Below are 25,417 nucleotides of genomic sequence, written 5' to 3' on the forward strand. Positions count from 1 at the left end.
ATTTGAGCAAAAGGGGCCGACTTAAACTAAGAAAAATACAAAGGGTTGTAGACTCGAACGGGGGCTGATCACGCCTCAGCCCTTAGCGTTTCTTAATACTAACTTACAGGTACGCGCGCGGGGGGGGGGAGAGTGGGTGAGGTGCCGGGGAATGTGAAGTCGGGAGGGTTGGTATTGCGAGGGGATGGGGTGGTGTAGCGTGACGTGGAGTGTGAGGTAGAAAGGGTCGGTATTGCGAGGGGAGGAGCAGATCGGCTGTAGAATGCAGGCTAACCTGGTGTCGTCGGCGTGTGTGTGTGGGTGTCTCGAGGTGTGGTGGAGTGTGGTTGGGTCTCGTTGGTTCCTGGAGTCGTCGGCGTGTGTGTAGCGGGGTGTGTCGGTGTTAGTGTGGTGGTTTCTCTCGTTCTTTCTTTCTCTCTCTCTTTCGCTCGTAGCCTAGGCTGTTTTTGGTCTCGATTCTGTCACGGCCGTGATCGTACTGAATCTGGCGCTCGGCTCTGCCGAGCGTCGGGGGGGCTTCGGTGATGTTCGGGTCTTTCCCGACGGGACAGGGCTCACCCGTTCGGCTCTTCCCCGCGGGTTTGGGGTTTGTTGTGACTTGCACTCTAGGTGCAACGTCACAACTCCCCCCTCCCCACGCGGGGCGAGGCCTATAGGGTGAGCCGGTTTCGGTGACGGATTTTGTGGTCCTTTCGTCTGTGTATTTTCCTTTTGTTATTTTTGTTGTTTCTGTGTTGTCTGCTCCGATCTGTCGGGGTTAAGGGATGGAGGTTGGGTTGTATCTGCGGGGTGTGTGTTTGGTGTGGGTTGTGGGTCGTCTTATATCTACTTATTCTATTCTTATATTATTTTGTACTTGAATTTTTGGTTTTGGTACGGTGGCTCTCGTCGGTGTGGGTCTTGGTGAGTTTTTGCGTTGTTCTTTGTACCTCGTGGCTCGTGGTTTCTTCTCCCCTTTTGGGTTGTGTTCTGTTTCTTTGGCCTCCGTCTGTCGTTGTTCGTCCGTCGGTTTGGTGTTGTCAGTTTGTCTAGTGTTTCCTGTTTTGTTCTTTTTTCTGTTTCCGTATTGATTTTCGTTTTTTGTATCGTTTTGAGTCCCGTGTGGTGTGTGTGGCTGGTTGGGGTGTTTGTGTATGTTCGACTGTGTCCGTGAGTGAGGTGGTGTCGGTGTTACTGTCTGTGTCGTTGTCCGTCGTTTGTGTTTGTAGCGTGCCTGTGTGTGTGGTTTCGATGTGTATCACTGTCTCTGCGGTGGAGGTGGTGGAATCTGTGTCGCTGTCGGTGTCTGGTGTGTTGGGGGGTTGTGTTTTGTGTGGTGCTGCTTGATGTGTGGTGTGTGGTTGGTGTGTTGAGGTGCTGGCTTCTGTTTCGTCAGTGTTTGTGCGTTCGTGTGCCCGTCTGGTCATGTATCTTTCTTTTTGTGCTCGTAATTCGTCGTATAGGGTGCTTGCTGGTTCTAAACTTGCAATTATGGCTATTATCTCGGGGTGTGGTCCTGTGTGTTGTTTGCATGTTTGTTTTGTCTGTGTCGATTCTGTGTGTCTGTCCATGTTGGCGAATGTCTGTAAGATTCTGTCTTCTGTTGTTTGTGGTCTCGCGAATCTGGTGTGTGCCCATTGAGGGGGTGATGCTGGGGGTGGTGTGTACCGTGGTGTTGGTGTGGGTGTGGGGCGTGTGGTTGTATGGGGTGTTTGTTTCTTGGTGGGTGGGTGTGTAGTCGTGTGTGTGGCCGTGGTTCGTGTGGTGTGGGTAACTGTTTGTGGGTGTGTGATAATTTGTGGTGGGTGTGGTGTGTCTGTGTTAGTTTGTGTGCATGTTTGTATGTGTTCTGTGTATTTGGTGCCCCGGACCAGCCCGTTGCATTTCGGGCATTGCCTTGGTCCGGAGGGTGTAATTGTGTGTGTGGTCATCGTTGTGTGTGTTTGTGAGTGTCTCTGTGTGGCTGTGGGTGCAGTGGTTGTTAAGTGTGTTGTCGTCGTGGTGGTCTGTATTACCTTTCTGTATGTGGGGGGTGTCGGTAGTAGGGTTCGTCGGGTCTCCGTCTGGTGTGTGCCGTCGCGTCCGTATTTGTGTGGGTGTGGGGCCTGTCCTGGTGTTTGTAATAGTGGTGTTTTTTCTGTTTGTGTCGTCGTTGTCGTCGGTCTCGTCAGTCGCAGCGTCATCAGGGCCGGTATTTTTGTTTGCTGATTTTCCATGTTGTGTTTCTGTGGAGTGAATACACATGTTAGTTTATTTTTGGGGTGTGTTATTTGATTATGTATATAATTTTAGGTCTTCTATATGACATTTTCCTATATTTCTACCGCTCTCTGTTGTTAATTCGTATATTGTGGATGAGACTTTTCTAGTGATTATGTATGGGCCTATGAATTTTTTATTTAACTTAGCTGTCGTTCGTTCTGGTCCGGATGAGAGTGTGTGGTTCTTTTTTAGTACTCTGTCTCCTTCCTTGAATTGGATGTCTCGTCTTCGTAGGTTGTAGTAGTGTGCTTGTTTTTCGTTTGCTTCTATCAAGTACCTCTGTACTTCGTCTCTAAGTATTTGTAGTCGTCTCAAGTGGTCTGTCCATCTGTCTGTGTCTTGTAATTCTACTTCGTCGTGGTTCTCTAACTGATTTCTTAGACATTGTGTGGGATTTAATTCCCTTCCTAGGTTTAAAAAGGCTGGTGTGTGTTTAGTTGATGTGTGTGTACATGTATTGATTGCGAATTGTAAGTCTTGTAAGTGTATGTCCCATTCTGTGTGGTCGTTGTTTACGTAGGCTTGGATCATTGTTTTAGCGGTTCTGTTGACTCGCTCTACGGGGTTGGCTTGTGCGTGGTATGGGGGGATTGTTGCGTGTCTTATGTTGAATTTTTGTGTCAGTTCGCGTATGAGTTTGTTTATGTATGGTGTGCCGTTGTCTGTCAGTAGTATGCGTGGTGTACCCCATCGTGATATTACGTGTGAGTGGAATGTCTGTTCTACTGTTTTGGCGTTTGCTTTGCGTGTCGGTATGATTTCTACCCATTTAGTGTATAGGTCTTCGAACACTATGATGTATTGGTTTCCTTTTTTTGATCGTGGGAGTGGGCCCATGATGTCGGAGGCTACTACTGTCCACGGTTCTTCGATAATTCTCATGCCCATTAGTCCTGCCGGTCGCGCTTGTATTGTTTTTGTTCTTTGGCATGTGTCACATTTTTTCATGTAGTTTAAAGTGTCTCTGTACATCCCTGGCCAATAATAATTTTTTGCTACTCGTTGGTATGTTTTTTCGATCCCTAAGTGTCCTGCTTGTGTTACGTCGTGGTTTTCGTGTAGTATGTGTGTTATTTTGTCTTTGGGTGTGACTAGTTTCCATGGGTTTGTGTCTGGTAGGAGGTTTGAGTGTAGGGGGTTAGGGCGGTGGAAGTATAGTTGATTGTTTCTGATTCGCCACGACTCGTTTTTCTCTGGGCGTGTTTGTACTTGTGTTTTCTTGTATGTGTACCACTTGTCTGTCGTGTCTTCTATTGTGTCTATGTGTTCTTCGTCTTCGTGTCGTCTTGAAAGTGCGTCTGGTACGTCGTGCATTGTACCTTTTCGGTGTGTAATGTCAAAGTCGTATTCTAATAGTTCTAATGCCCATCGTGCAAGTCGGCCTGTGGGGTTTTTTAATTCTCTAAGCCACTTCAGTGCGTGGTGATCTGTGATAACTTTGAATTGATATCCTTCCACGTACGGTCTGAATTTTTTAATGGACCAGAGAACCGCCAAACATTCTCTCTCAGTTGTCGAGTATTTACGTTCTGCCTCGCTTAGCGCACGGCTAGCGTAGGCTATGACATGCTCTTCGTCATCGAGAGATTGTGTTAGTACGGCACCTATCCCTGTTCCGCTAGCGTCTGTTTGTAGTGTGAATGTTTGTGTGTAGTCTGGGCATGCGAGTGTGGGTGGTGATGTGAGTGCGTGTTTGATTGTGTTCATTGCGTTTTCTTGTTCTTCCCCCCAGTGCCATTTCTGGTCTTTTTTCAGTAGTCGTGTTAGTGGTTCTGTAATGTGTGCGAAGTTAGGTATGAAGCGTCTGTACCATGATGCCATGCCAATTAGTCTCCGTAATTGTTTTATTGTTTTTGGGTTAGGGTAGTTTTCTATGGGTTGTGTTTTGTCGGGGTCTATGTGTAGTCCGTGTCTGTCTACTATGTATCCGAGATATTTTACTTGTGCGCATCCGAATTCGCACTTCTCTGGGTTTATTGTTAGTCCTGCGTCTGTAATTCTTTTGAGTATTTGCTCTAGTCTTTGTAAGTGTTCGTCGAATGTTTGTGTTACTATTATTATGTCGTCTAAGTATGCGAATGCATATGGTTCGCATTCTGGGCCTATGAGTCTGTCTAGTAGTCTTTGGAATGTCGCCGGTGCGCCTGTCAGTCCGTATGGCATTCTTTTAAATTGAAATAAGCCCATTCCCGGGACTGTAAAGGCTGTTATGTGTTTACTGTCTTCGTCGAGTGGTATTTGGAAGTATGCTTGGCTTAAGTCGATTTTTGATATGTACTGTGCTGTCCGTAGTTTGTCTAATATTGCTGTCATGTATGGTAGTGGGTATGCGTCTTTTTTTGATACTGAGTTAACCTTCCTAAAGTCTAGACAGAAGCGATATGTGTTATTTGGTTTTTTTATCATAACAATTGGGCTCGACCATTCGCTTTCTGATGGTTCTATCACGTCTTCTCTTAGCATTTTGCCTATTTCTGTGTGGATGGCTTCTCTAATTTTTGGTGATACCATATAGTATCTTTGTTTTATGGGTGTGTGTCCTTGTGTGTCTATTTTGTGTTTAATTAGGTGTGTTAGCCCGAGTTGGCCTGGTAGTGTTGAGATTTTCTGCTGTATTGTCGTCTGTAGTTGTGTGTGTTGTGATTGTGTGAGTTCTTGTATTCCTGCGCATATCTGTGGTTCGGTTTCTTTGTCGGTTTGTGTGTCGTCTGTTTTTTGTGCGTTTGTGGGTATGATTTTTTGGTTTGTGATTTGTGTGTTCTGTGGGTTGTCTTTTTGGGGGATGTTTTCCGGTGGTGTCTTTGTGCTGGGTAGTGTTGGTGTTAGTGGTTTTTGTTTCATGGTTGTTTTTTTTTTGTTTTCGTGTCTTTCTGTTGTTTTCCGGTTCGTTTGTTGTTTCGTTGCTTCTAATTTTTCTGCTGCTTTTGCTTGTTTTGTGTGTGTTTGTGTTGATTGGTGTCGTGTTTCTCGTGTTTGATGTGTTTGTATGTATTCTTTGAGTGGTGTTGGTAGTTTTTGTGGTCTAGCTTGCATGTGGTAGTGTGTCTGTGGGTCGTCTATCAGCGACCATGTGTTTTTTCCATAATTTATTAGTATTCCAAATCTTATTAAGTCGCTGTTCCCAATGATACCTTGTGAGCCTAAGTTTGGTATTAATCCGAAATTAATTTTCTTTGTTATGTTGCCGAGGCGTATTGGGAGTGTTACTGCTCCTTCTATCGTCACCTGTGTTCCGTTTCCCATTGTAGCTGTTCTGTCGGGTGTGTTGTTTATTTGTGTGTCTGTGTTGTGTAGTATTTGTATTACTTCTGCGCCTAGGTATGAGTGTGTTGCGCCTGTGTCTATTAGTGCGTTAAATTCGTGACCGTGTATTTCGATTCTGATGTGAAACCTACTTTCCGTTCTGTTGTTATCTGTTGTGGGTGCTACTGTCTCGGGTGTGTTTGTGTTGTTTTTGGGGTTGCCCTCCACCCTTGCTGGGTCAACCCTTACTCGTTTCCCTGGTTCTGTGTTTGTGTGCATTGCCATCTGAAGTGTCCGGGTTGGTTGCAGTTGAAGCATCTGCGTGGTGTTGTGCCTGTGTTTGGATTCGTTTGTGTTTGTTGCTGAGTGTAGTGTGGTGAGTTATACGTGATTGCGGGGTATCGAGTCTGTTGCGTGTTTTGGTTTGTTTGGTTTCGTCGTATGTTGTCTGTGAGTGCCGGTGGTATATTTGGTGTTGGGAGTATTGCTGGGCGGGGTTGTGTTTGTGTGTACTTGTATGGGATGTATTGTGTGTGGTGTGTTTGGTGTGTGTAGGTTTCTCGCGGGTGTGTGTAGTTGTTTAATATTGTTTGTCTCGTGTTTTCCCATTCGATATTTGCTTCCCATTCTTTTGCGGCCATTTCCAGTTGGTCGAAGTTCGCGAAATCGTATGGTTTTATGTATGCCTTGTATTCTATTTTCATGTTTCTGTATGCCAGGTCTAGTTGTGTTCGTGGGTGGTATGGTGGTTTTAGTTGTGATAGTAGTGTTCTAAATTGTATTAGGAATTGTGTGATTTTATTTGTTGGTCCTTGTACGTAATTTCTGATTTTTTGTTCTAGCCTGTCCCTATGTTGTATGTCTTGAAATGCGTGTGTAATGTCTCTTTCGAATTCTTCCAGTGTTCGCCATTTGCCTCTATTTAATCTGTACCAGTTTTTTGCGTCACCTTCGAGTATTGGGCTGAGGTTGTTGATTAATTGTGTGTCGTGTATTTCATAACCTGTTTGGTAGTCGCGGAGATTTTGTAAAAATTCGTCTATGTCTTCGTTTGTGTTTCCTGAGTATTTTATGTTCCATGTTTGTATTGTTTTCATTGCCATTGCTGGCTGATTCCAGTATGTACTGTTTGGGTTTGATGTGTGGTTTGTGTTTGTGGGGTGTATTGACTGTGTGCTGTATATGTGTGGATCTTCGTATACGTTTCTGTCGCTTGGTGATGCTTCGAGGTCTATTAGGTTTTGCATAAGTCGTGTGTTACGTGTGTTGGTGGCTAAAAATGTGTCTGTTCCTGTGAAGTGTCGGTTCGTTTGATTGATGGTTACCGTGTTAGTTTGCGTGTGTGTAGGTGTTGGGATTGTATTGTATGTTTGTGTGGGATTTGTTGGTTCTGGGCTTTCTTGGTGTTGAATTTGTGTACTGTGTAAATTGTGTGTATTCTCTATGATAGCTGCATCGATTATATTTATTGTGTTTGGTGAATTTATCGTGCATCGTCTATTTATTTCCTGCCGTTGGGTCGGTGTTTGTTGATCTCGTGTCGCGCGCGGCTCGCTCTGTGTCGAGTTGTTTTGGTTGCGTTCGGGTGTGTGTATGTCCATGTGTTCGCGCGCTAGGCCTTGCGGTTCCCTGTGTCCTTGGTCTGCCATTGTGTGTATCGTGTTTGGTAGTGGTGTGTTCAACTGTCTTTATTTGAATTTTCGTGACTGTGTAATTTTGTTTCGTGAGTCTATGTGTATTTTGTTAGCGTTTATTCCTGTGTTTTGTCTCTTAATTGTTTGGATTTGGGGTAAAAATGTGGGTAATTTACGTTGGGCGCCAATTTGTGACGGGTTTTGAGTCCGCACGAATAATATGGGGGGGGGGGGAGACAATTAGAGACGGGGCGGATATAATTGGTAAAACTTGATGTGTATATTTAAGCAAAAGGGGCCGACTTAAACTAAGAAAAATACAAAGGGTTGTAGACTCTAACGGGGGCTGATCACGCCTCAGCCCTTAGCGTTTCTTAATACTAACTTACAGGTACGCGCGCGGGGGGGGGAGAGTGGGTGAGGTGCCGGGGAATGTGAAGTCGGGAGGGTTGGTATTGCGAGGGGATGGGGTGGTGTAGCGTGACGTGGAGTGTGAGGTAGAAAGGGTCGGTATTGCGAGGGGAGGAGCAGATCGGCTGTAGAATGCAGGCTAACCTGGTGTCGTCGGCGTGTGTGTGTGGGTGTCTCGAGGTGTGGTGGAGTGTGGTTGGGTCTCGTTGGTTCCTGGAGTCGTCGGCGTGTGTGTAGCGGGGTGTGTCGGTGTGAGTGTGGTGGTTTCTCTCGTTCTTTCTTTCTCTCTCTCTTTCGCTCGTAGCCTAGGCTGTTTTTGGTCTCGATTCTGTCACGGCCGTGATCGTACTGAATCTGGCGCTCGGCTCTGCCGAGCGTCGGGGGGGCTTCGGTGATGTTCGGGTCTTTCCCGACGGGACAGGGCTCACCCGTTCGGCTCTTCCCCGCGGGTTTGGGGTTTGTTGTGACTTGCACTCTAGGTGCAACGTCACAATATCTATGTCGGTGAGAAGCTCGAGCTCGATGCCTGTACATTTTAACATTGCATGAAACGACAGACTGGGTGCTGTGTAGTGATGTAATGGGTCCAATTTGTACGTTGTCCAACAATTCTGTCAAAAATTTTGAAAAACGTAGCCTAGTCAAAACACGTCTGTCTGTAAATACAAGTCCGAATACTCTCCTAAAGTTTCAACGTTGAAAGTTTGCCAAACTTCACACGCATGTGCATAATCGTCGTCTGATACATCCCGATCATTTAATTTTAGGTAAAATTGTTGTTTGGATGGTAGACGTCTGTCCTCGAGCTTCTCCTAACTGTTTTTGTATTCTTACGGGAACACTCCTCCTCTGGTCAATAACTGAAATTTATCTGAGCTACGATAAAATTTACGTGTTATTGATTTTTGATCATCACCAAGATACGTTGTTAATTTCTCAAGACTACTGGGCATGAAACGGTTCGAATCTATGAATCCAAATTTTATATTTGTCCCCTTGACATATTTTGTGAAAGAAATATACTCTTCTTTGTTTACGGGTAGAAACTCAATTGTACGCTCGAACGATGTAGCCAACGCTTGGATCAGAAAATGTGAATCGTAACCCGACAGATTGTGGAATATCACTGGCATAGTGTGCAAATTTTAGTAATTTAGATTGCAACCTCGATCAGCAGCACCACGGTACTCTCCGGTGAAATGGCAGTGATCGCGATGTTTCATGTCTGTGAGTGTGAACGGTCTTTCGCAAATATCACAGATCATCGATAAATCTGATTGGTTGATCTCATCGAAATTGAGCGGTTCCATCAGTACAACAGTTTTGAAATAAGCTTCCAACGAATGTGCCAATTCCTCTGACTCATTTACAAACCATTGAATGCAAGTCTCTCCACAATTAATTTTGAATTTTGAAAGCGAATCGTCAAACGCACAATGTAGATAGTAAGCTATACTATACGGAAGATACTACTGCCAAATTGTTCTATTTTCCCCAAAACTTTCAAGAGTAGGCTGCAGTAAAAATTCTAGATCTGCGTAAACGCAGAAAAGAACGGTTTCTTTGTGTTGAAAATGTTTAAATTTGAGAATCTTGTCCTCTTCTGCTAATAAGATAACTTTGGTTTCGTCGAAATTCATGCAATCTACATTGTCCTTTGTTGAGCATTTTTCAGATTAAAAGCGAGTCCAACGTCCATTACATAACCGAGTACGACCATTACGTGTAGAAATTTGAAAACTTGTTAATCCAGACAGATTTTCAATACAAGTAAAATGAAAGATTCTATTTTTTTTAAATTTTCCATATCAACATCATCGTCATCATCAGTGATTTTAGTTTCTATCGTTAAAAGATGAATGACAGGTTTATCAGACTCATTCTGACTCAGGTGAATCGGTACCATTTAACTTTTCCTTCGATCACCTTGGTCTCTGCCATAAACGTGAATTGAAAGACCGATAAGTTTTTCAAATTTTGGAATTTGATCCAAGGACATTGGGAAATTCGGACTTCCGGTTTTCGGTGTGGATGTAAGTGGCAGGTGTGAGAAAGAGTGAGAGTGGAGAGGCGAGAATTAGAAGGATAGCGAAGGTAAGGGGAAAAGGAAATAGGGCAGAGAGGGAGAGGGGAAGATCAGGATGGGCTGGCAGGTGAAGGGAATAGGGAGGTAGGAGCAACAGGGACGGACAGGTGAGGAAAGGGGAAGAGTTTTGAGGTTAGGTAGTGAGAGCTGGCGGAAGGCAGCGGGAAAAAAAATACAGAAGAACAGAAGTTGACATGCAGGGAGTAGGAAGGGGGATAGAGCAGAGACAGACAGACGGCAGGCAGATAAGGTAGGGAGCGGGGGCGGAGAGAAAGAACATGAGTAACGTGGGTGGCCAGAAAGAAGGGGCGAAGAGAGTAGAGGAGGAGAAAAAAAAAGGTAGGCCGGGTGTAGTAGCAGCGATAGGAAGGGAGAGGAGTCGTAGCCTGGGATCGATCATGACGGTGGTAGATTTATGGAAGAGAAAGCATGAGGAGGTAAGGGAAAAGGGGGAGAAGGATGCAGATGAGATAAAGGTAAGAGAAAAAGGATTTGGGTAAAGCAAGAAAGTGCAATGGTCGCCGGAGCGCAGGACAGGGGAGGAAGGGAAGGAAGAGGAAGGAAGTATACAGGATATGCTAAGGCTGATTAGGGAGGAGCTAAAGATAGGGCTAGACGAGTTCAAAGGATAGGGAAGGGAACTCAGGAATGAAATGGAAAAGATTGGAGAGGAAATGAATGGAAGGGAAGAGCAATGGCAAGTAGAGAGGGGGGAGCCGAAGGAAGCAATAAGGGACGTAGGTAAAAGATGAGAAGAGGTAGAAGAGCGGAGAGGGGGAAGAGGAAAAGGGTGGAGGAAAGGCTGGCAGAATTAGAAAAGAAGAGTGTAGAAGGCGGGGGGGGGGGGGGGGGGGGGAGAGGCAGATACAGGGGAACGCGGAAGTGGCGCAGGTAGCAATGGATAGGCTAAAAGAGATGAAGTGGGCCTTGGAGAGAAAAGAAAGAGAACAAAGAAGGGGAAATATAGTACTGAGAGGAGCGAGAATAGAGAAGGGAAGGGAAAAGGAAGGGTTAAAAAAGATTATGCAGGTGATGGGGGTAGAGGTCGAGGTGAAGGATATGTGGGAGGTAGGAGCGAGAAAGGGGGGAGGAAAGGGGATATGGATAGCAAGGCTAGGGAACAGAGAGCAAAAGAGGCAGGTAATGGAAAGAAAAAGCCTTCTTGGAGGGAGGGTGGGGAGAATAAAGGAGGATCTCACTTGGGCAGAGAGGAGAATGAAGTGGAAATTGAGGGAGATGGCAATTATCGAGGAGGGAAGAGGAAACAGAGTAAGAATAGGGTATGCAAGGATTTGAATAGAAGGGAAAATGTGGAAGTGGGATGAGTTAGGAGAGGTGCTTAGGGACGGTGGAGGGAAAGAGAGGGAAAACGGGCAAAGGGAGGGGAGGGGAAAAGTAGGTGAAGGTGAAAGGGATAGGACAACAAGCAAGGAAAGGCAAGAGGGAGGTATAGAGGCACAGGCCGGGGGACGTAGGGAAAGGCAGTCAGGGGAATGGGTAGCGGGGAGGGGCAGAGACAGGGGGCGCTGAAGAGGAAGAGGAGAGATAGGGACGTAGGTGAGACGGAAAGGGAAGGGTGAAAGGTAGTGTTCTGGAATGTGGCGGGGCTTGCGAGGAAGGACGAGGATTTCCGGAGGGGTCGAAGGGAGTGGGATGTAATATTTCTAATGGAGACATGGATAGAGAAGAAGGGGTAGGAAAAGATTAGTAATAAGTTGCTCGCAGGGTATGAATGGGAAGTGCAGTACGCGGAGGAAAAAAATAGGAAGGGAAGAGCAATAGGCGGAATGCTGTCAGGGGTAAGGAGATAGTAAGCGGAAAGAGAGGGAGGGTAGAAGTAAAAGAGGGGATGATGGTGAGGAAAACAAGTGTAGGGGGGGAAAAATGGCTAGTAATAGGGATATACGTAAATGGGGATTTAGAAGAGAAGTTGGGGGTATTGAAGGAGTGGGCAGAAAAGGCAGATAAAATAGCAAAAGTGCTAGTGGGGGGCGATTTCAATGCCAGGACAGGGCAGGAGGGAGGAGGATGCTGGGAGAAGGAGAGGAGGGCAGTAAAAGTAAGAAATCAAAGGACAGGAAAATACACGTAGAAGTTAAGCGGCTGGTGCAATTTTTGTAGAGACAGGATAGGCAATGATGAATGGGAATATAGAGGGTGATGGGGGGGAGGGGGGGAGAGGGGGGAGAATTTATATATATAGGAGGAGCGGGTGTGACGGTGATAGATTATGCTACAGGAGACAGCGAGATAAGGGATAGGGTCAAAAGGCTAGACATTGGGAATAGGGTTGACTCGGATCATCACCCGATGATAGTGGGGATGAGGTGGGCAGTGCCTAGGGCAAGAAAGGGAAAAAAGGCAGGGAAAGCTAGTCAAGGGGGCTGGACAGAGGAGGGTAGAATGAGGTTTTGTACGGCGGTCAAATTGGAGGGGGTAGGAGAAGCGGATGTAGGCAAGGAGATGGAGATAAGAATAGGGGAGTTGAGAAAAGCTTCAGAGGTAGGAGAGAGGGGGAGGAAAGTGAAAAAGGGTTGGTGGGATGAGGAATGTAGTGGAAAGAAAGTGGAAGTTAGAAAAAGTCTAAAGAGTTGGAGAAAGGGGAAGGGGGAAGGGGGAAGCGTATAGAAAGGAAAGAAGGGAATATAATAGGCTATGCGAGGAGAGGAAAAGGAAAGAAAATGAGGGTTTTATAAAAGAAGCACCCTAAGCAAGGACAGAAAGCAAGGTATAGGAGATAGTTAACAGGAAAAGAAAGAAGTGGTAGAGGGTGAATGAGGAAATAGGCGATCAGGAGTGGAGGGAGTATTTCGTGGAATTATTAGTTGGAGTGGAGAGCAAGGTAACAGAAGGCGTGGGGGCAGCAAATAGGAAGGGCAACGGGAAAGGGGAGCTGCAGAGGGAAAAGATCAGAAAGGTGATAGGAAGGCTGTGGGATAAAAAGGCACCAGGGGGGATGGAATAGTTAGTGAGGTATGAAGATATGGGGGGGAAGGGATGGAGCAGTGGGTATGGAAAACATGTAATAGAGTTTTGGTGGGAGAGGGCTGGGCGGAGGAATGGGGAGAAGGACTGATCTCACCGATAGTAAAGAAGGGGAAGGGGAAAAGAGTAGAAGAGTATAGGGGGGTGACGTTGATGCCAACTCTGTATAAGGTGTATGCACTTCGTGGACCTGAAGGTGGCTTTCGATTCGGTGGACAGGAATGTGCTGTGGGAGGCTATGGAAAGGAGAGGAGTGAGGGAAGGGCTAAGGGCAAGGGTAGAGGAGATTTACAAGGAAACAAAGAGTCGGGTGAGGAGCGGGGGAAAGGTGGGAGTGGCGTTCTGGACGGCGAGTGGGGTAAGGCAGGGGTGTCCGCTCAATCCCCAGGTTTTCAACCTGCTACTGGCGGATTTAGAAGAGAAAATGGGAAAAGGGCGAAGGGCGGGAAGGGGGGGGGGGGTGGAGCTGGCTGGCGGTAGGGAATGGACGTTAGCGTATGCTTACTATTATAGAGTCTTGTTGATCGGTCAATTAAGAAAATGTATTTTCAGTCAACGTTTCGACCCGGATATGGGCCCTCCTCAGAACGATTTATTTTTTTAAACTGTCAAAAATAACAAAAGGATTTTTGTAAAATAAATAATAGTACTAGAAGTAATCAGACTTAAATATTGTAGATGGACTACTCTTAGAGCTATTATATATTGTTGATAGTAAGAACCTTATGATTAATTGAAATAAGGATGTCTTTGAGTGTTATTTACCTTTTGAATTAGGTAAGTGGACTAAGATGTAGTCGAATTCACAATTACAATTGGTGGAAACAGTGTTCTTTTGAGTGACGGTAGACAATGTCAATCTTCAAGTTATTTTATATGTGGGAGTTAATAGTTGGAAGTCATTAATTAAGAAGATTAAAGAACTATGTTTCTTCACAGTCAGTATGTCATTGTGTTAAAAGGTTATTGAAGAAGGTCTTTTTAGCAATAAAATTAATTCACAGGTGTCAAAGAAGTGGAGGTGAGCTCTTTATAATTAAGTTCTACATGTCTAACGAAATATTGTTGGTTGAACCAATTGAGTCAACAGGTGAATAACGACTGATGGGAGAAAACAATGTAATCCAGAGTGAAGGTGAACCTATTATAAACAATTATACAGAAAAACAATAAATATTTTGTAAGAAAAGTTATGTAGGAAGGACTGTATAATGGGGACAAAAAATTTTTTTGTATGTAGTTAAGGTTAAACAATATTTGTTGTGTGGGCGGAGATTAGAGGTTTGTAAATATTACTTAAATGTTCAACATCTTGTCTAAGATTAACAGAATTGGTATGACCTACAATGTTGCACATTTCTAATAACAGTCTTCTATAATAATTGTGTTCTTCACAAAGGATGTTTGTGTTGTCGTAATTAAAAGTGTGTTGTTCATCGATACTATGTTTCGTTAGAGCTGTGTGACGTTCTTCAATCTCATGTATGTTGCGTTGGTGTTCCCTAATTCTAGTGTTGAGATGTCGACCAGTTTGACCTATGTAGACTTGATTGCAATCATTGCATGGTATTTCATACACGACATTAGATCGTTTGCGCATGGGGATCTTGTCTTTGCCTGTATCAAAAACTAGTTGTAAATCTTTTGAATTTTTTCCAACAAACTTGACATTATATTTGGCGAATAAGCGGTTAAGTGACTCAAAGAGGCCGGATACATATGGGATGGGGATATATGTAGTAGCGGGTCTATTGCTATCTTCAGCGGGAGCAGAGTCAATATTATTGTCAGGTATGTTGTTGATGTAGGTGCGTCTCTTATTAATTTGTTGGTGTAATAGGCCATGAGGGTAATCATTCCATCTTAGTATATTGTATATGAGCGACAGGTTTTTTTCCTGGAACTCTGTACTAGCTAGTTTGATAGCTCGGTCAACTAGGTTGAAGATGGTGCCTATTTTGAAGGACAAAGGATGGTGAGAATTAAAATTCAGGTATCTTTGTGACCAGGTTTTTTTGTGAAACCAATCTGTCTTGATATTATTATTGTTGTGTATCAACAATACGTCTGAGAAACTGATAGCGTTATTTTCTTCTGTTTCGATAGTAAATTGTAATCTAGGATGGTACCGGTTAAAAATATTAAGAGTGTGATGTATTTTTTTATTTGGAACGGCAGTAAGAATATCATCCACGCATCGAAAATAGAACGGTAAATCAAAACCAAGATCGTTAATGCAAGACGTTTCCAAGTCTTCCATGACCAGGTCTGACAGGATTGGGGAGAGAGGAGATCCCATAGGCAAACCAAACTATTGTGCATAAGTATCGTTATTAAATTTAAATATTGCGGAGTCAAAACATATTTTTAAGGCTTTTTCAAGTTCTATAAGGGGAATTGGGATCTTATTTTCCAAAGAAGCCCACCGGTTGTTTATTGCACGCAATGCGAGATCTGTAGGAACGTTGGTAAAGAGTGAAATCACATCTAAAGATATTAACGTGTCATTGTCCGGGATAATCAATGTTTTAATTTTATCAACTAAGAAAAAGCTATCCTTAACTCTCGAGATGGGAGGTGTGATGTTGGTGGTGAGCCATGTATTAATTGTTTTGGCTAAGGTATAGGTCGAACTATTGACAAATGAGACGATTATTCTCAACGGGACATCCTCTTTGTGAATTTTTGGAAGCCCATATGCGCGTGGAGGGACACTATTGTACGTAGAAATGCTTCTATGTAGGTTTTTGGTTATAAGTTTGGAGGTAAACCACTTAAAAGTGAGCTTATTCACCCTAGTTTGTAGGGAGTTACACAAATCATATCTAGCAATTCTATAAGTACTGGTGTCAAAAGGCTGCTGTCTCATTTTTTTGTTATACGTGTCTCTATACATAGCAACCGACAAAAATACGTTTTCTTAATTGACCGATCACCAAGACCCTATAATAGATTACATACGAGGTCGAGAATTCTTATTCATCAGTTAGCGTATGCTGATGATGTAGTGCTAGTAGCGAAGCGTGAAGAGGAGATGGAGGTTATGATTAGGAAGTAAGAAAGGTATATGGATGGGAAAAAGCTGACGGTGAATGTAGGGAAATCAAGGATTATGAGATTCAGGAAAGGAGGTGGCAGAAAGAAAAAAATGGATTGGAGATGGAAAGGGAAAAAGTGAGAGGAGGTTAAAGAGTTTTGCTACCGAGGGTATACAGTAAAGTGCAATGGGGGACAGGAAGCACATGTGAAAGAGAGAGTACGGAAGGCAGGGGTAGTAATGAGACAGGTATGGGGGATAGGAAAAAGAAGGTTTGAGAAGGATTAGAAAAAAAGGATTTGGTTATTTGACAGGCTAGTATGGATGGTAATAGAGTACGCAGCGGAGAAATGGGGGTGGAGGGAGTGTAGGGCGGTCGAGGCGATGCAGGATGGATTTTTGAGATGGACAGTAGGAGTGGATGGGAGAACACCGGAATATTTGGTAAGGGAGGAGCTACAGAGGGAGAAGCTATGGATTAGGGCAGGGAGAAGGGCATAGAGTTTTGAAAGGAAGCTGGAGAGAGGGGAGGGTAGCGAGTTAGCTAGTAGATGCTGGGGGGAGATAAGGGAAAAGGTAGAAGTTGGGAGGCAGGATTCGAGATAGGAAAGAGAAAGGGAAACCTTCTTTGCGGAAAGGGGAGTGGAAAGTAGAGAGGTAGTCGTGAGAAGGGAGAGGGGAAAGGTGGATTTTAGGGAGAAGGAGGAAAGAGAGAGAGGGAAGAACAGAGGAAAGATACGCGAGAGAAAATAGGGGAATCGAGGTACAACAGATGGTACAGGTTCGTGAAAGGAGAAGGGATAGCAGGTTATCTGGGAAAGGGCTACAGGGGAAGTAGGTGGAAAAGGGTGGCATGATTTAGGTTGGGAAGCGAGATGAAGGAGGCAAGGTATTAGGAGGCGGAGGAAAAGAGAAGGTCAGGGTGTGCGAGGGGGAGGAGGAGACATCGGAGCACGTCTGGGAAAGGTGCATGGGCTGGGATAGAAGGGGGGAAAGCTGACAGGTGGTGGTGAGCGAGATGTTAGGTGAGGAGGGGGCGGGAGAAGTCTGGATGAGAGAACTGGAAAGGATCAGGGAGGTACGAGAGAATGGAAGAGTGAGAGATGAATGGGAAACGGACGTCGAGTAGGATAAGGACAAATAGGGAATAGAATAAGGTAAAATAGGATAAGGTTAAGTAAAGATAAGGATAAAGAATAAGGAAAGGATAAGAGGGAAAGTAAGGGAACGGCAAGGCAATGGCACAGGGCGCAGGCTGGCAGAAAATAAGTAAGGATGAGGTAGGATGTAAAAATAGGATAAGAATAGGTTGAGAAAATATGTCAAAGGTTTGTGAAAGGAGAGGAAAACAGGAGTCGGTGTAACCCTAAGGGGAGCAATAAATATTACTACTATACATAGGGACTTCAAACCATCGTACCGCAGTGCTGAGCTGAAATGCGGACACGAGCTGGTCGCGTTCGGATTGTTGTTGTCGGCTGGGAACTGAGCTGCGGTGACCGATCAAAGAAAGCAGTGAAAGTCGATGTTTCTGATGTTTACCACAGCCTCCTTATCACCGATATGCTTAGATAACGGGGTGTGGGTACACAGACCAACCCGTAGTGGTGTATACTTGTTAATGTTGACTGCAAGATTCATAATTTCAAGTCACGACCAGCCTGAATCCTTTTTATGGAAATCTTCCACCTTTTTTAACAAACGCTCTGACGTATTTTCGATAAACCATTAGTTAATATTCGTTGTCTGCAGGGTGATTTTATTTCCCGTATTAAAAAATGTGATCTTTCCCACCGTGTGATCATCTTTTCTAACTTCAAATTTAAAAGCCAGGATAACGTCGGCTTTCAAGCTCCTGTCTTTCTTTAAAGCGTTTTTCATTCTTGTCACAGCTAGTACCTTTTGGTCTTCTAGAAATCTCTCCACATCTTCATGCTTCAAATTGACGATGGATCCAGTTCGACTTCTCCCCTCAAAAGCTGATTTTAAATCTTCCCAGTGAACTCGATCGTTTTTTTTTTCTTTCCGCGTACCTCCACCCGTTTTCTGAAGATGTTTGAATTTTTCCGCGAACACTTCCAAGAATCCGATCGTTGTGACGATTCTCGTCTTTTCTCCAATCGATGAAGCCTTTCGCAAAATTTTGTTGAGAAGCCAAATATGGGCTATTCCGCGTCAACCGGATCAGTCATCTCTCAGATATTTTTTTAATTTGGCATGTGGATTGTGTAAGGGGAGTTAGATTTTTGTGCCAAAGCGCGAATCTCATAATGCAAAATTCGATTTTTTATTAACAATAACAAATTAGACTCCCATTTTTTTCAAAAATTCATAACTTCGGCAACAAATTAGATACAATTTTTTTTTTTTTTTCAAATTACGCGGAAAGCTCCATAGAATTTAAAAAAAAATACGAAATGGTAAAAAAAAGTTGTTATCAATTGTTTATTTAACAATTAATTTTTCAAAGATTTTTAAAACAGTGACCGACACGATCAAAAAATTTTTTTAAAATTCTGACATGTTCCTTGAACTGTACTACAACCTGTGAATTAATTCCAGAGGGGTGTTTTTCTTCGTTTTCGAGTAAAAAATCATTAAAGGTGTCGATGCGCATGAAATTGCGGCGCGTCGAGTCTCTACGTAATGGCGGGCGGCCGGTTGCCGTCCACCGCTACCCCGCGGCGGCGTCGCGGCGTTATTTTAGAGTCATTTTCACGATGTAGGACATGATTGAAAAATCTGAAAAAAATACTGTACCTTCACAAGGCCTGCTCAAAGCGATAAGTGAAGTTTCAAGAATGTGTTTTTCACCGTTTTTTTATTACAGAGATTCGAAATTTGTTATGACGCATTATGATTCAAACATGAATTACGAACACAGGTCAAGTGTTGTTCCAGGATATGGAATACCTGCACCTGTGCATGCGTCACCTAAATCCTTCACTATCCAGGTAGTCCAGGTAGGGTCACCACCTCGATTCCGCGAAGGGGTCATTTGGCTAAAGTCAGGTACATTGAATTGCACCTGCATTATGTTAGCCCCATTGGTGGAATTCAAGCAATTAGAAGAGTCGTTGGGTGGGTGAAGCACTATATTCCAGGATATGGAATACGTCCACCTGTGCATGCGTCACCTAAATCCTTCATTATCCAGGTAGTCCGGGTCACCACCTCGATTCCGCGAAGGGGTCATTTGGCTAAAGTCAGGTACATTGAAATGCACCTTCATTATGTTAGCCCCATTGGTGGAATTCAACCAATCAGAAGAGTTGTTGGGTGGGTGAAGCACTATTCTGAACGAGTATAAATTTCGAGCATTTCAAAATGCATAACATTCAATCGAATACCAGTGTAGCGATCAGTGCAATACATCGTCTCATTCTTCACACAAGTAATTCATTTCTGAAAGCAATGTCTACAACAGATGTGAAACGGTGCTGTAATCCTTTCCAAAGAGTTGGCCATAATTGGGTGCGAAATTTGGTAAAGCCAGTGACACCAGCATTACGGAAAAAGTTTCCGGACCTAGGAGAATATGTGTGCATGGATTGTCGAATAAAATTGTACAAATGCAACACAATTACTCCATCTGATAAAAACGAGGTAAGTGATATGAATCATAATTATGCGAGTGGTGACGATCTTGTTTCACCTTCACCAATTAGTGAACAGAGCAGTGTGGAAATGTTTCTTGAGAATGATATCGGGCAAGAATTGTTGTGTGATGTGAAAGAATTGTTTATCAACGCGAAGTGTGTCGCGGACAAAATTAAATATCTCACAATGACTCCTCGTAGTTGGTCCATCAGAGAATTGGAGTTACAATTTGATTGTTCATATAGAATGACTCGTAAAGCTAAAATATTGCAAAGTGAGCGTGGATTTGGATCCTCCCCAGATCCAAGACCATCTCGCACTCTTTGTGATGATGTTGTCTCTCATGTAGTGGAATTTTACTGTTCTGATGAAATAAGTCGGATCATGCCTGGTCAGAAAGATTTTGTCACTCTTCGCGATGTGGATGGTTCAAAACATCAAGTCCAAAAACGACTTGTTTTGTGTGATCTGAAGGAAGCTTACGCCGCGTTCAAGCAACAGCATCCGAATGATAAAATTGGATTTACAAAATTCGCGGAACTCCGCCCAAAGCAGTGTATTTTAGCTGGACCAACAGGAACACATACAGTTTGTGTTTGCAAAATTCACCAGAATGTGAAACTTATGTTGGTGGCGGTTAGCTCAATTTGTCAGACATTCAAAAGAACGTACCACGATTTGATAAAACAGATATCGTGTGACTCTCCAAATCCTTTGTGCTATCTCGGTGATTGTAGTAGTTGTCCAAGTTTTGATATGGTTACACACGAAATGGAAAGTTTATTCGACGATAATTTCGTAGAAAGTATTAGCTACAAACGGTGGACTCATACGGATCGATCTGTTTTAGAAACGATCACGCAAGAAACGGAAACGTTCCTCGAGACGCTAAAGGAACAGACGATAGCCCTCAAGAAACATGATTTCATTGCTAAACAGCAAAGTGCATATTTGAAAGACAGAAAACATCGTCTACAACCAGGGGAGTTCTTAGTTTTGGGTGACTTTGCTGAAAACTATGCATTTGTTGTTCAAGATGAAATTCAAAGCTTCCACTGGAATAACAATCAAGCTACCATCCATCCTTTTGTTGTGTATTATGTTGAAAATGAGGACTTAAAGCATAAAAGCTTCGTTATCATATCAGAAAATCTACAACATAATACAGTCGCGGTCCATCTGTTTCAGAAGAAACTAATCGGTAAGCTTTTTGAGTTCTTCGGTAGTGAAGTTATCAAGAAAATGATTTATTTTACTGACGGTGCTAGTGCACAATATAAAAATAAAAGCAACTTCATTAATTTGACTCATCATTTTGACGACTTCAATGTCGAGGCTGAATGGCATTTCTTTGCAACGTCACATGGAAAAAGTCCATGTGATGGCATTGGTGGAACTGTGAAAAGATTTGCTGCACGTGCAAGCCTACAGCGGCCCAATGAAAATCTTATTTTGACTCCAAGGCAATTATTCGAATGGAGTGTGAGTGCATTAAAAAATATCGCATTTGACTTCTGCAGCAACAGCGAACACGAAGAACATGAAAAATTATTGAAGCCGCGATTGAACCAAGCAATAACGGTTGAAGGCACTCGACGATTCCATTCATTTTTACCTCTATCTATAAAAACTGTAGAATGTAGGGTTTACTCTTCCTCTGATGAGTCATTTACCCGTAAATCTATGCGCTAAGATAGCCATGTAAGTTATGACGAAAACCTTTGCTCACATTTCTAAGTTTAATGCCCAGTTTGATCAAAGATTAATAGATTGTATCCATAGAATAAGCGATTTATTTGTATGAAATATATAATTGTAAGTGCGTTCATTTCGCAGCTTCCACATATCTTCGGGGGTGATTATAAGTACTAAAATAAGTAGCAAGTTATGTAATTATTATCATTTATGTGCACTCTCATGGTGCGTAACTGTTATTATGAATCTCTGTAATAAAAAAACGGTGAAAAACACATTCTTGAAACTTCACTTATCGCTTTGAGCAGGCCTTGTGAAGGTACAGTATTTTTTTCAGATTTTTCAATCATGTCCTACATCGTGAAAATGACTCTAAAATAACGCCGCGACGCCGCCGCGGGGTAGCGGTGGACGGCAACCGGCCGCCCGCCATTACGTAGAGACTCGACGCGCCGCAATTTCATGCGCATCGACACCTTTAATGATTTTTTACTCGAAAACGAAGAAAAACACCCCTCTGGAATTAATTCAAAGGTTGTAGTACAGTTCAAGGAACATGTCAGAATTTTAAAAAAATTTTTTGATCGTGTCGGTCACTGTTTTAAAAATCTTTGAAAAATTAATTGTTAAATAAACAATTGATAACAACTTTTTTTTACCATTTCGTATTTTTTTTTAAATTCTATGGAGCTTTCCGCGTAATTTGAAAAAAAAAAAAAAATTGTATCTAATTTGTTGCCGAAGTTATGAATTTTTGAAAAAAATGGGAGTCTAATTTGTTATTGTTAATAAAAAATCGAATTTTGCATTATGAGATTCGCGCTTTGGCACAAAAATCTAACTCCCCTTACACAATCCACATGCCAAATTAAAAAAATATCTGAGAGATGACTGATCCGGTTGACGCGGAATAGCCCATATATTAACTTTCGAATTTCATTCATTTTTTAATTTCTTCTGTCACGTGCGGAGCGGTCTCGCACGCGACGGCTTCAACCCTCTAAGATCTGAAAGAGGTTTATATTTAATTTTTAGGTGGATTGGGAGGTGAACGTCCTCTACAGGGCGTTCCCTGGGAATAGGTTTGGAAGATTTCAATTGATCGTACCAATGTTTTGATGGGAAGCAAAGTAAAAATGTTTGATAGCTCAAAACTAAAAGCAGAAAATAGTCTTATAGTCTTGAGTAAATATGCGGCGCTCGTGACACTTCTGTTGATGATAATTTGTCTAAGATTTTGTACGCAAATTTCATAATTTCAATTGATCTCAAACACTTCGTGGATTCCATATTTAGCTTTCTCCTCACGTGTACTTGACAAGTTCATACTAAATGATTGTTTGCAGTGATGAGCGCCCTTTTTATAGGGCAGTTGTACGTATGTTTGTGTGTGCTCGTCCTGTGTTTTGCATTCCTGGAGTGATAGTTACCCAACACCGCAGATCCTTGGCTCTGAATGTATATCACCACAGCTATCAGTCGACCTTGCACTATGACCTTGACTGAACCCATTCAAAATTCATCGTAGAGTTCACTTCACAGGTACAAACCAAAAATAATGTCACGTGGATGATAACGTATCGACATCCACGTTGGTAAGAAAAAAATTCTCAGAACCATCAATTTTGGAATGTCACGTGGTTGATAACGTGGAAAAGGAATGTTGGGTGGTTGATGTTACACATCAGCAGTCCTACCGTGGGAAAATAATTCGATGTGGTTTATGTTACACATCAGCAGTCCTATTGTGGGAAAAGAATGCGGGACGGTAGCCGACATCCAGGTCGGTAAAAAAGTTCATGTCTTCTACTATTGGCAAGCGAGCACTACATAAAGACTCTGACCTTCGGTCGGTAAGATTGTTGGTAAAACAACACAATCTTGACCTTCGACCGATAAGAATTGTCATATCATGGTCATTGATGGGATATTTTACCCACGATCATAGTCATTCAGGAAATTTTTTTTACCGACGTTCGATCGGCAGAGCATATTTCATCCTACGAGGGGTGGGGGTCACGTTCAAGGGTTTGCATCTGGGCAAGCCTGCCGGTAGAGAAGGTGTTTCTATGCAGAACCGGCATTGCTATACTTTCTATGTTTATTAACATTCAAAAAACACAGTGTGTGTGTCAGCTTCAACGCACGACTGGAGTTTACTCTTTACGAACGATAATTATGATATATATCGAATAGAAAAAGAGGGTAAATGAACGTATCTTCCAAAATGATAAGAGAAACAAACATATATCTGTAATTATTCGGATCATTTTAACTTTAATCACTTCATGATTTGTTTAATGGTTCATAAAAATACACGTATCAATGCATAGAAGTACAAGAAAACTTGAAAATCAGAACATTGAAAGTTAATGGTTAGGTTGCTGCTCGTGTACGTTGTATCGATACAATAAATGCTATTATATGTTGTAACGCTAAATTCTGTTACCCTCGGATCAGGACTTACCGTTGACACTTTGGCGCGATTCTCTACTTATCCGCAATATCAAACTATAACAAAATAATTACGTTGGGCGCCAGACGCGTTAGCGTCGATTTTGAAACAATAATACAAATCACTGAAAATAACGCAAAACCGTACAAAAGAGATAAATAGAGAACCCGTTGTATGGCTGGCTAGGCACAGGTACGATCGCGTACATCCCGGTAGAGTGGCGGTATTCAAGGCAGCTAACAGTAATTCCAGAATTCAAGAAAATAACAAAATAAAGAATGAACTCCAGTTAAAAGGAAAATGAACAGGTCAATCGATCATATATTGTCGAGAAGGTTACATGATTGAGACAGGCAAATAAGATGGTATCGACAGCGGTAGTTAATAAAATAAATAATCGTTGTTCACAAAAATTTCGGTAAAATAGCAGTAAACGGTAGTTTTAAAACGAGAGACGGTAGTTAACAGAGTAAAATGAACGTAGGTCGGGAGATGCGATATAATGCAAGAATTGACTTAAAACTACACGTCACTGGGCGACGTGATCTTACCCAAGTTGCAAATGACGCTACGAAAATTATTATTCTGTCAATTAGAACGGGAGAACTTTACTGCGATCCGTAGAAAACAACGTAACGATAGTTCGGTAGATGATACGACAAATTTACCATAAATTATGACCAGTACGAGAGATTGACATTCAGTAACAATTTACCAAGTCGGCAAACGATCGACTAGATAGCCTTCGGTAGAAGTATTCATAAACGGTAGATTCGATAATTTATAATTATTACGTACTTGAGGAATTAAATAATGAATTCCTAAACATAACTTTTGAGAGAATACAAAATACAAAATTATGAGAGTACGAGAATTTCGGAGAGTTTACAAAATAGAGAAATACACTAAAATACACCGCAATACAAAAGAATAATTCACAGAACTTAATTTAACAAAATACAGAGAAATAAATAACTGGCAAAAATAATATGAAATTGCCAATAGCAATAAAGAAAAAGTGCGGTAATATCTAGCGCTGATTCTACGCTCGCTTGTGCTCCAAGGAACTCGATATGTGATACAATAGGCACAAAAATAAATAAAAATATAATAAGCAATAACAGAAATAAAATGTAAAGCACACTAATATCACAAAAAGAGTATGGAATGAAATATAAAGCCAATAGGGCTCAAAATACGATAGAAAGTGCAGAAGCAGGCTGATAGAGATTCACAAATAATCAGAAAAATCATAAATACAAGAGAAATAATTATTTGGCAGTTACGAGGTCGCTCAGATACGAAAATAATAAATTACTGAAATCATGCAGTCACACGGCGGCTTACTGCAACTTTAAGCCGTGGACCATGACTCACACAAAGTCGATAAATACCATAAGAAAGAATTTTTCAATTCAAAGGCAGAAGCCTTACCTTGGCGGTTGACTTCGGGCACACAAACTGACTCTAATTTAAATCATACGTTACACTAGCAAAACTGAGAAGGAAGGGAAAAAGAATAAAAAGACTTTATAGGATAAAGGTTTTCGGTAGAATAAACGATAGAACGATAGCGGTAGAAGGAAAGGTATCGAGTAGTGTATATATGAGAGTTCTGGACCACCAACCCCCCTAGCTCCCCCCTAGTTCCCCCCCAGCTCCCCCCTAGCCCCCCCCCCCCCCCCCGCCGACTCGCGGCGCACCTCCTCTCACGCCCCCCACCCCCCCCGGTCATTTTCGATGGCTATTTCCATAGGATTTGACACACACACACACACACACACACACACACACACACACAAAATAATTCCTGTCGAGACTTGTTTGGCGCCGGAAAGCCGCACATAAATCAGATAGGGTAAAAACTTGCTGGATCTATTGAAAAAATTCCAGGAAATTGCTCTTTAAGATAGTGCCGACAATGCACTTAAACCAATCTGGGATAGTGGGGGAGTGGCCCCATAAAAATTCCTCGCACAATATGCGTGTCGAGACTTGTCCAATGGAAAAATTGTAGTGGGGGTGGGTGG

At 42.7% G+C, this 25,417-nt stretch overlaps 2 protein-coding genes across 5 annotated transcripts in view; one reads left to right on the forward strand and one right to left on the reverse strand.

Annotated features, from left to right (window-relative positions):
* LOC124221964 (dipeptidase 1) overlaps positions 1 to 25,417 on the forward strand; it is a 1,639,756-nt gene that overhangs the window by 751,715 nt on the left and 862,624 nt on the right. The gene's annotated exons all lie outside the window — the stretch shown is intronic.
* On the reverse strand, positions 862 to 7,859 carry LOC124221973 (putative uncharacterized protein DDB_G0290521). The gene is made up of 3 exons (XM_069137001.1): positions 7,674 to 7,859; positions 1,995 to 2,204; positions 862 to 1,942 (listed from the first exon to the last, which is right to left on the reverse strand). Exon 3 carries the CDS (start codon positions 1,908 to 1,910, stop codon positions 1,029 to 1,031), a length of 882 nt encoding a protein of 293 aa, XP_068993102.1. The 5' UTR covers positions 1,911 to 1,942; positions 1,995 to 2,204; positions 7,674 to 7,859; the 3' UTR covers positions 862 to 1,028.

This window comes from Neodiprion pinetum, chromosome 6 (assembly GCF_021155775.2).
Source record: "Neodiprion pinetum isolate iyNeoPine1 chromosome 6, iyNeoPine1.2, whole genome shotgun sequence".
Taxonomy (NCBI): domain Eukaryota; kingdom Metazoa; phylum Arthropoda; class Insecta; order Hymenoptera; family Diprionidae; genus Neodiprion; species Neodiprion pinetum.

Coding starts and splice junctions, on each gene's coding strand:
- LOC124221973 (XM_069137001.1), bottom strand. CDS start 1,910: ATGACCACACACACAATTACACCCTCCGGACCAAGGCAATGCCCGAAA.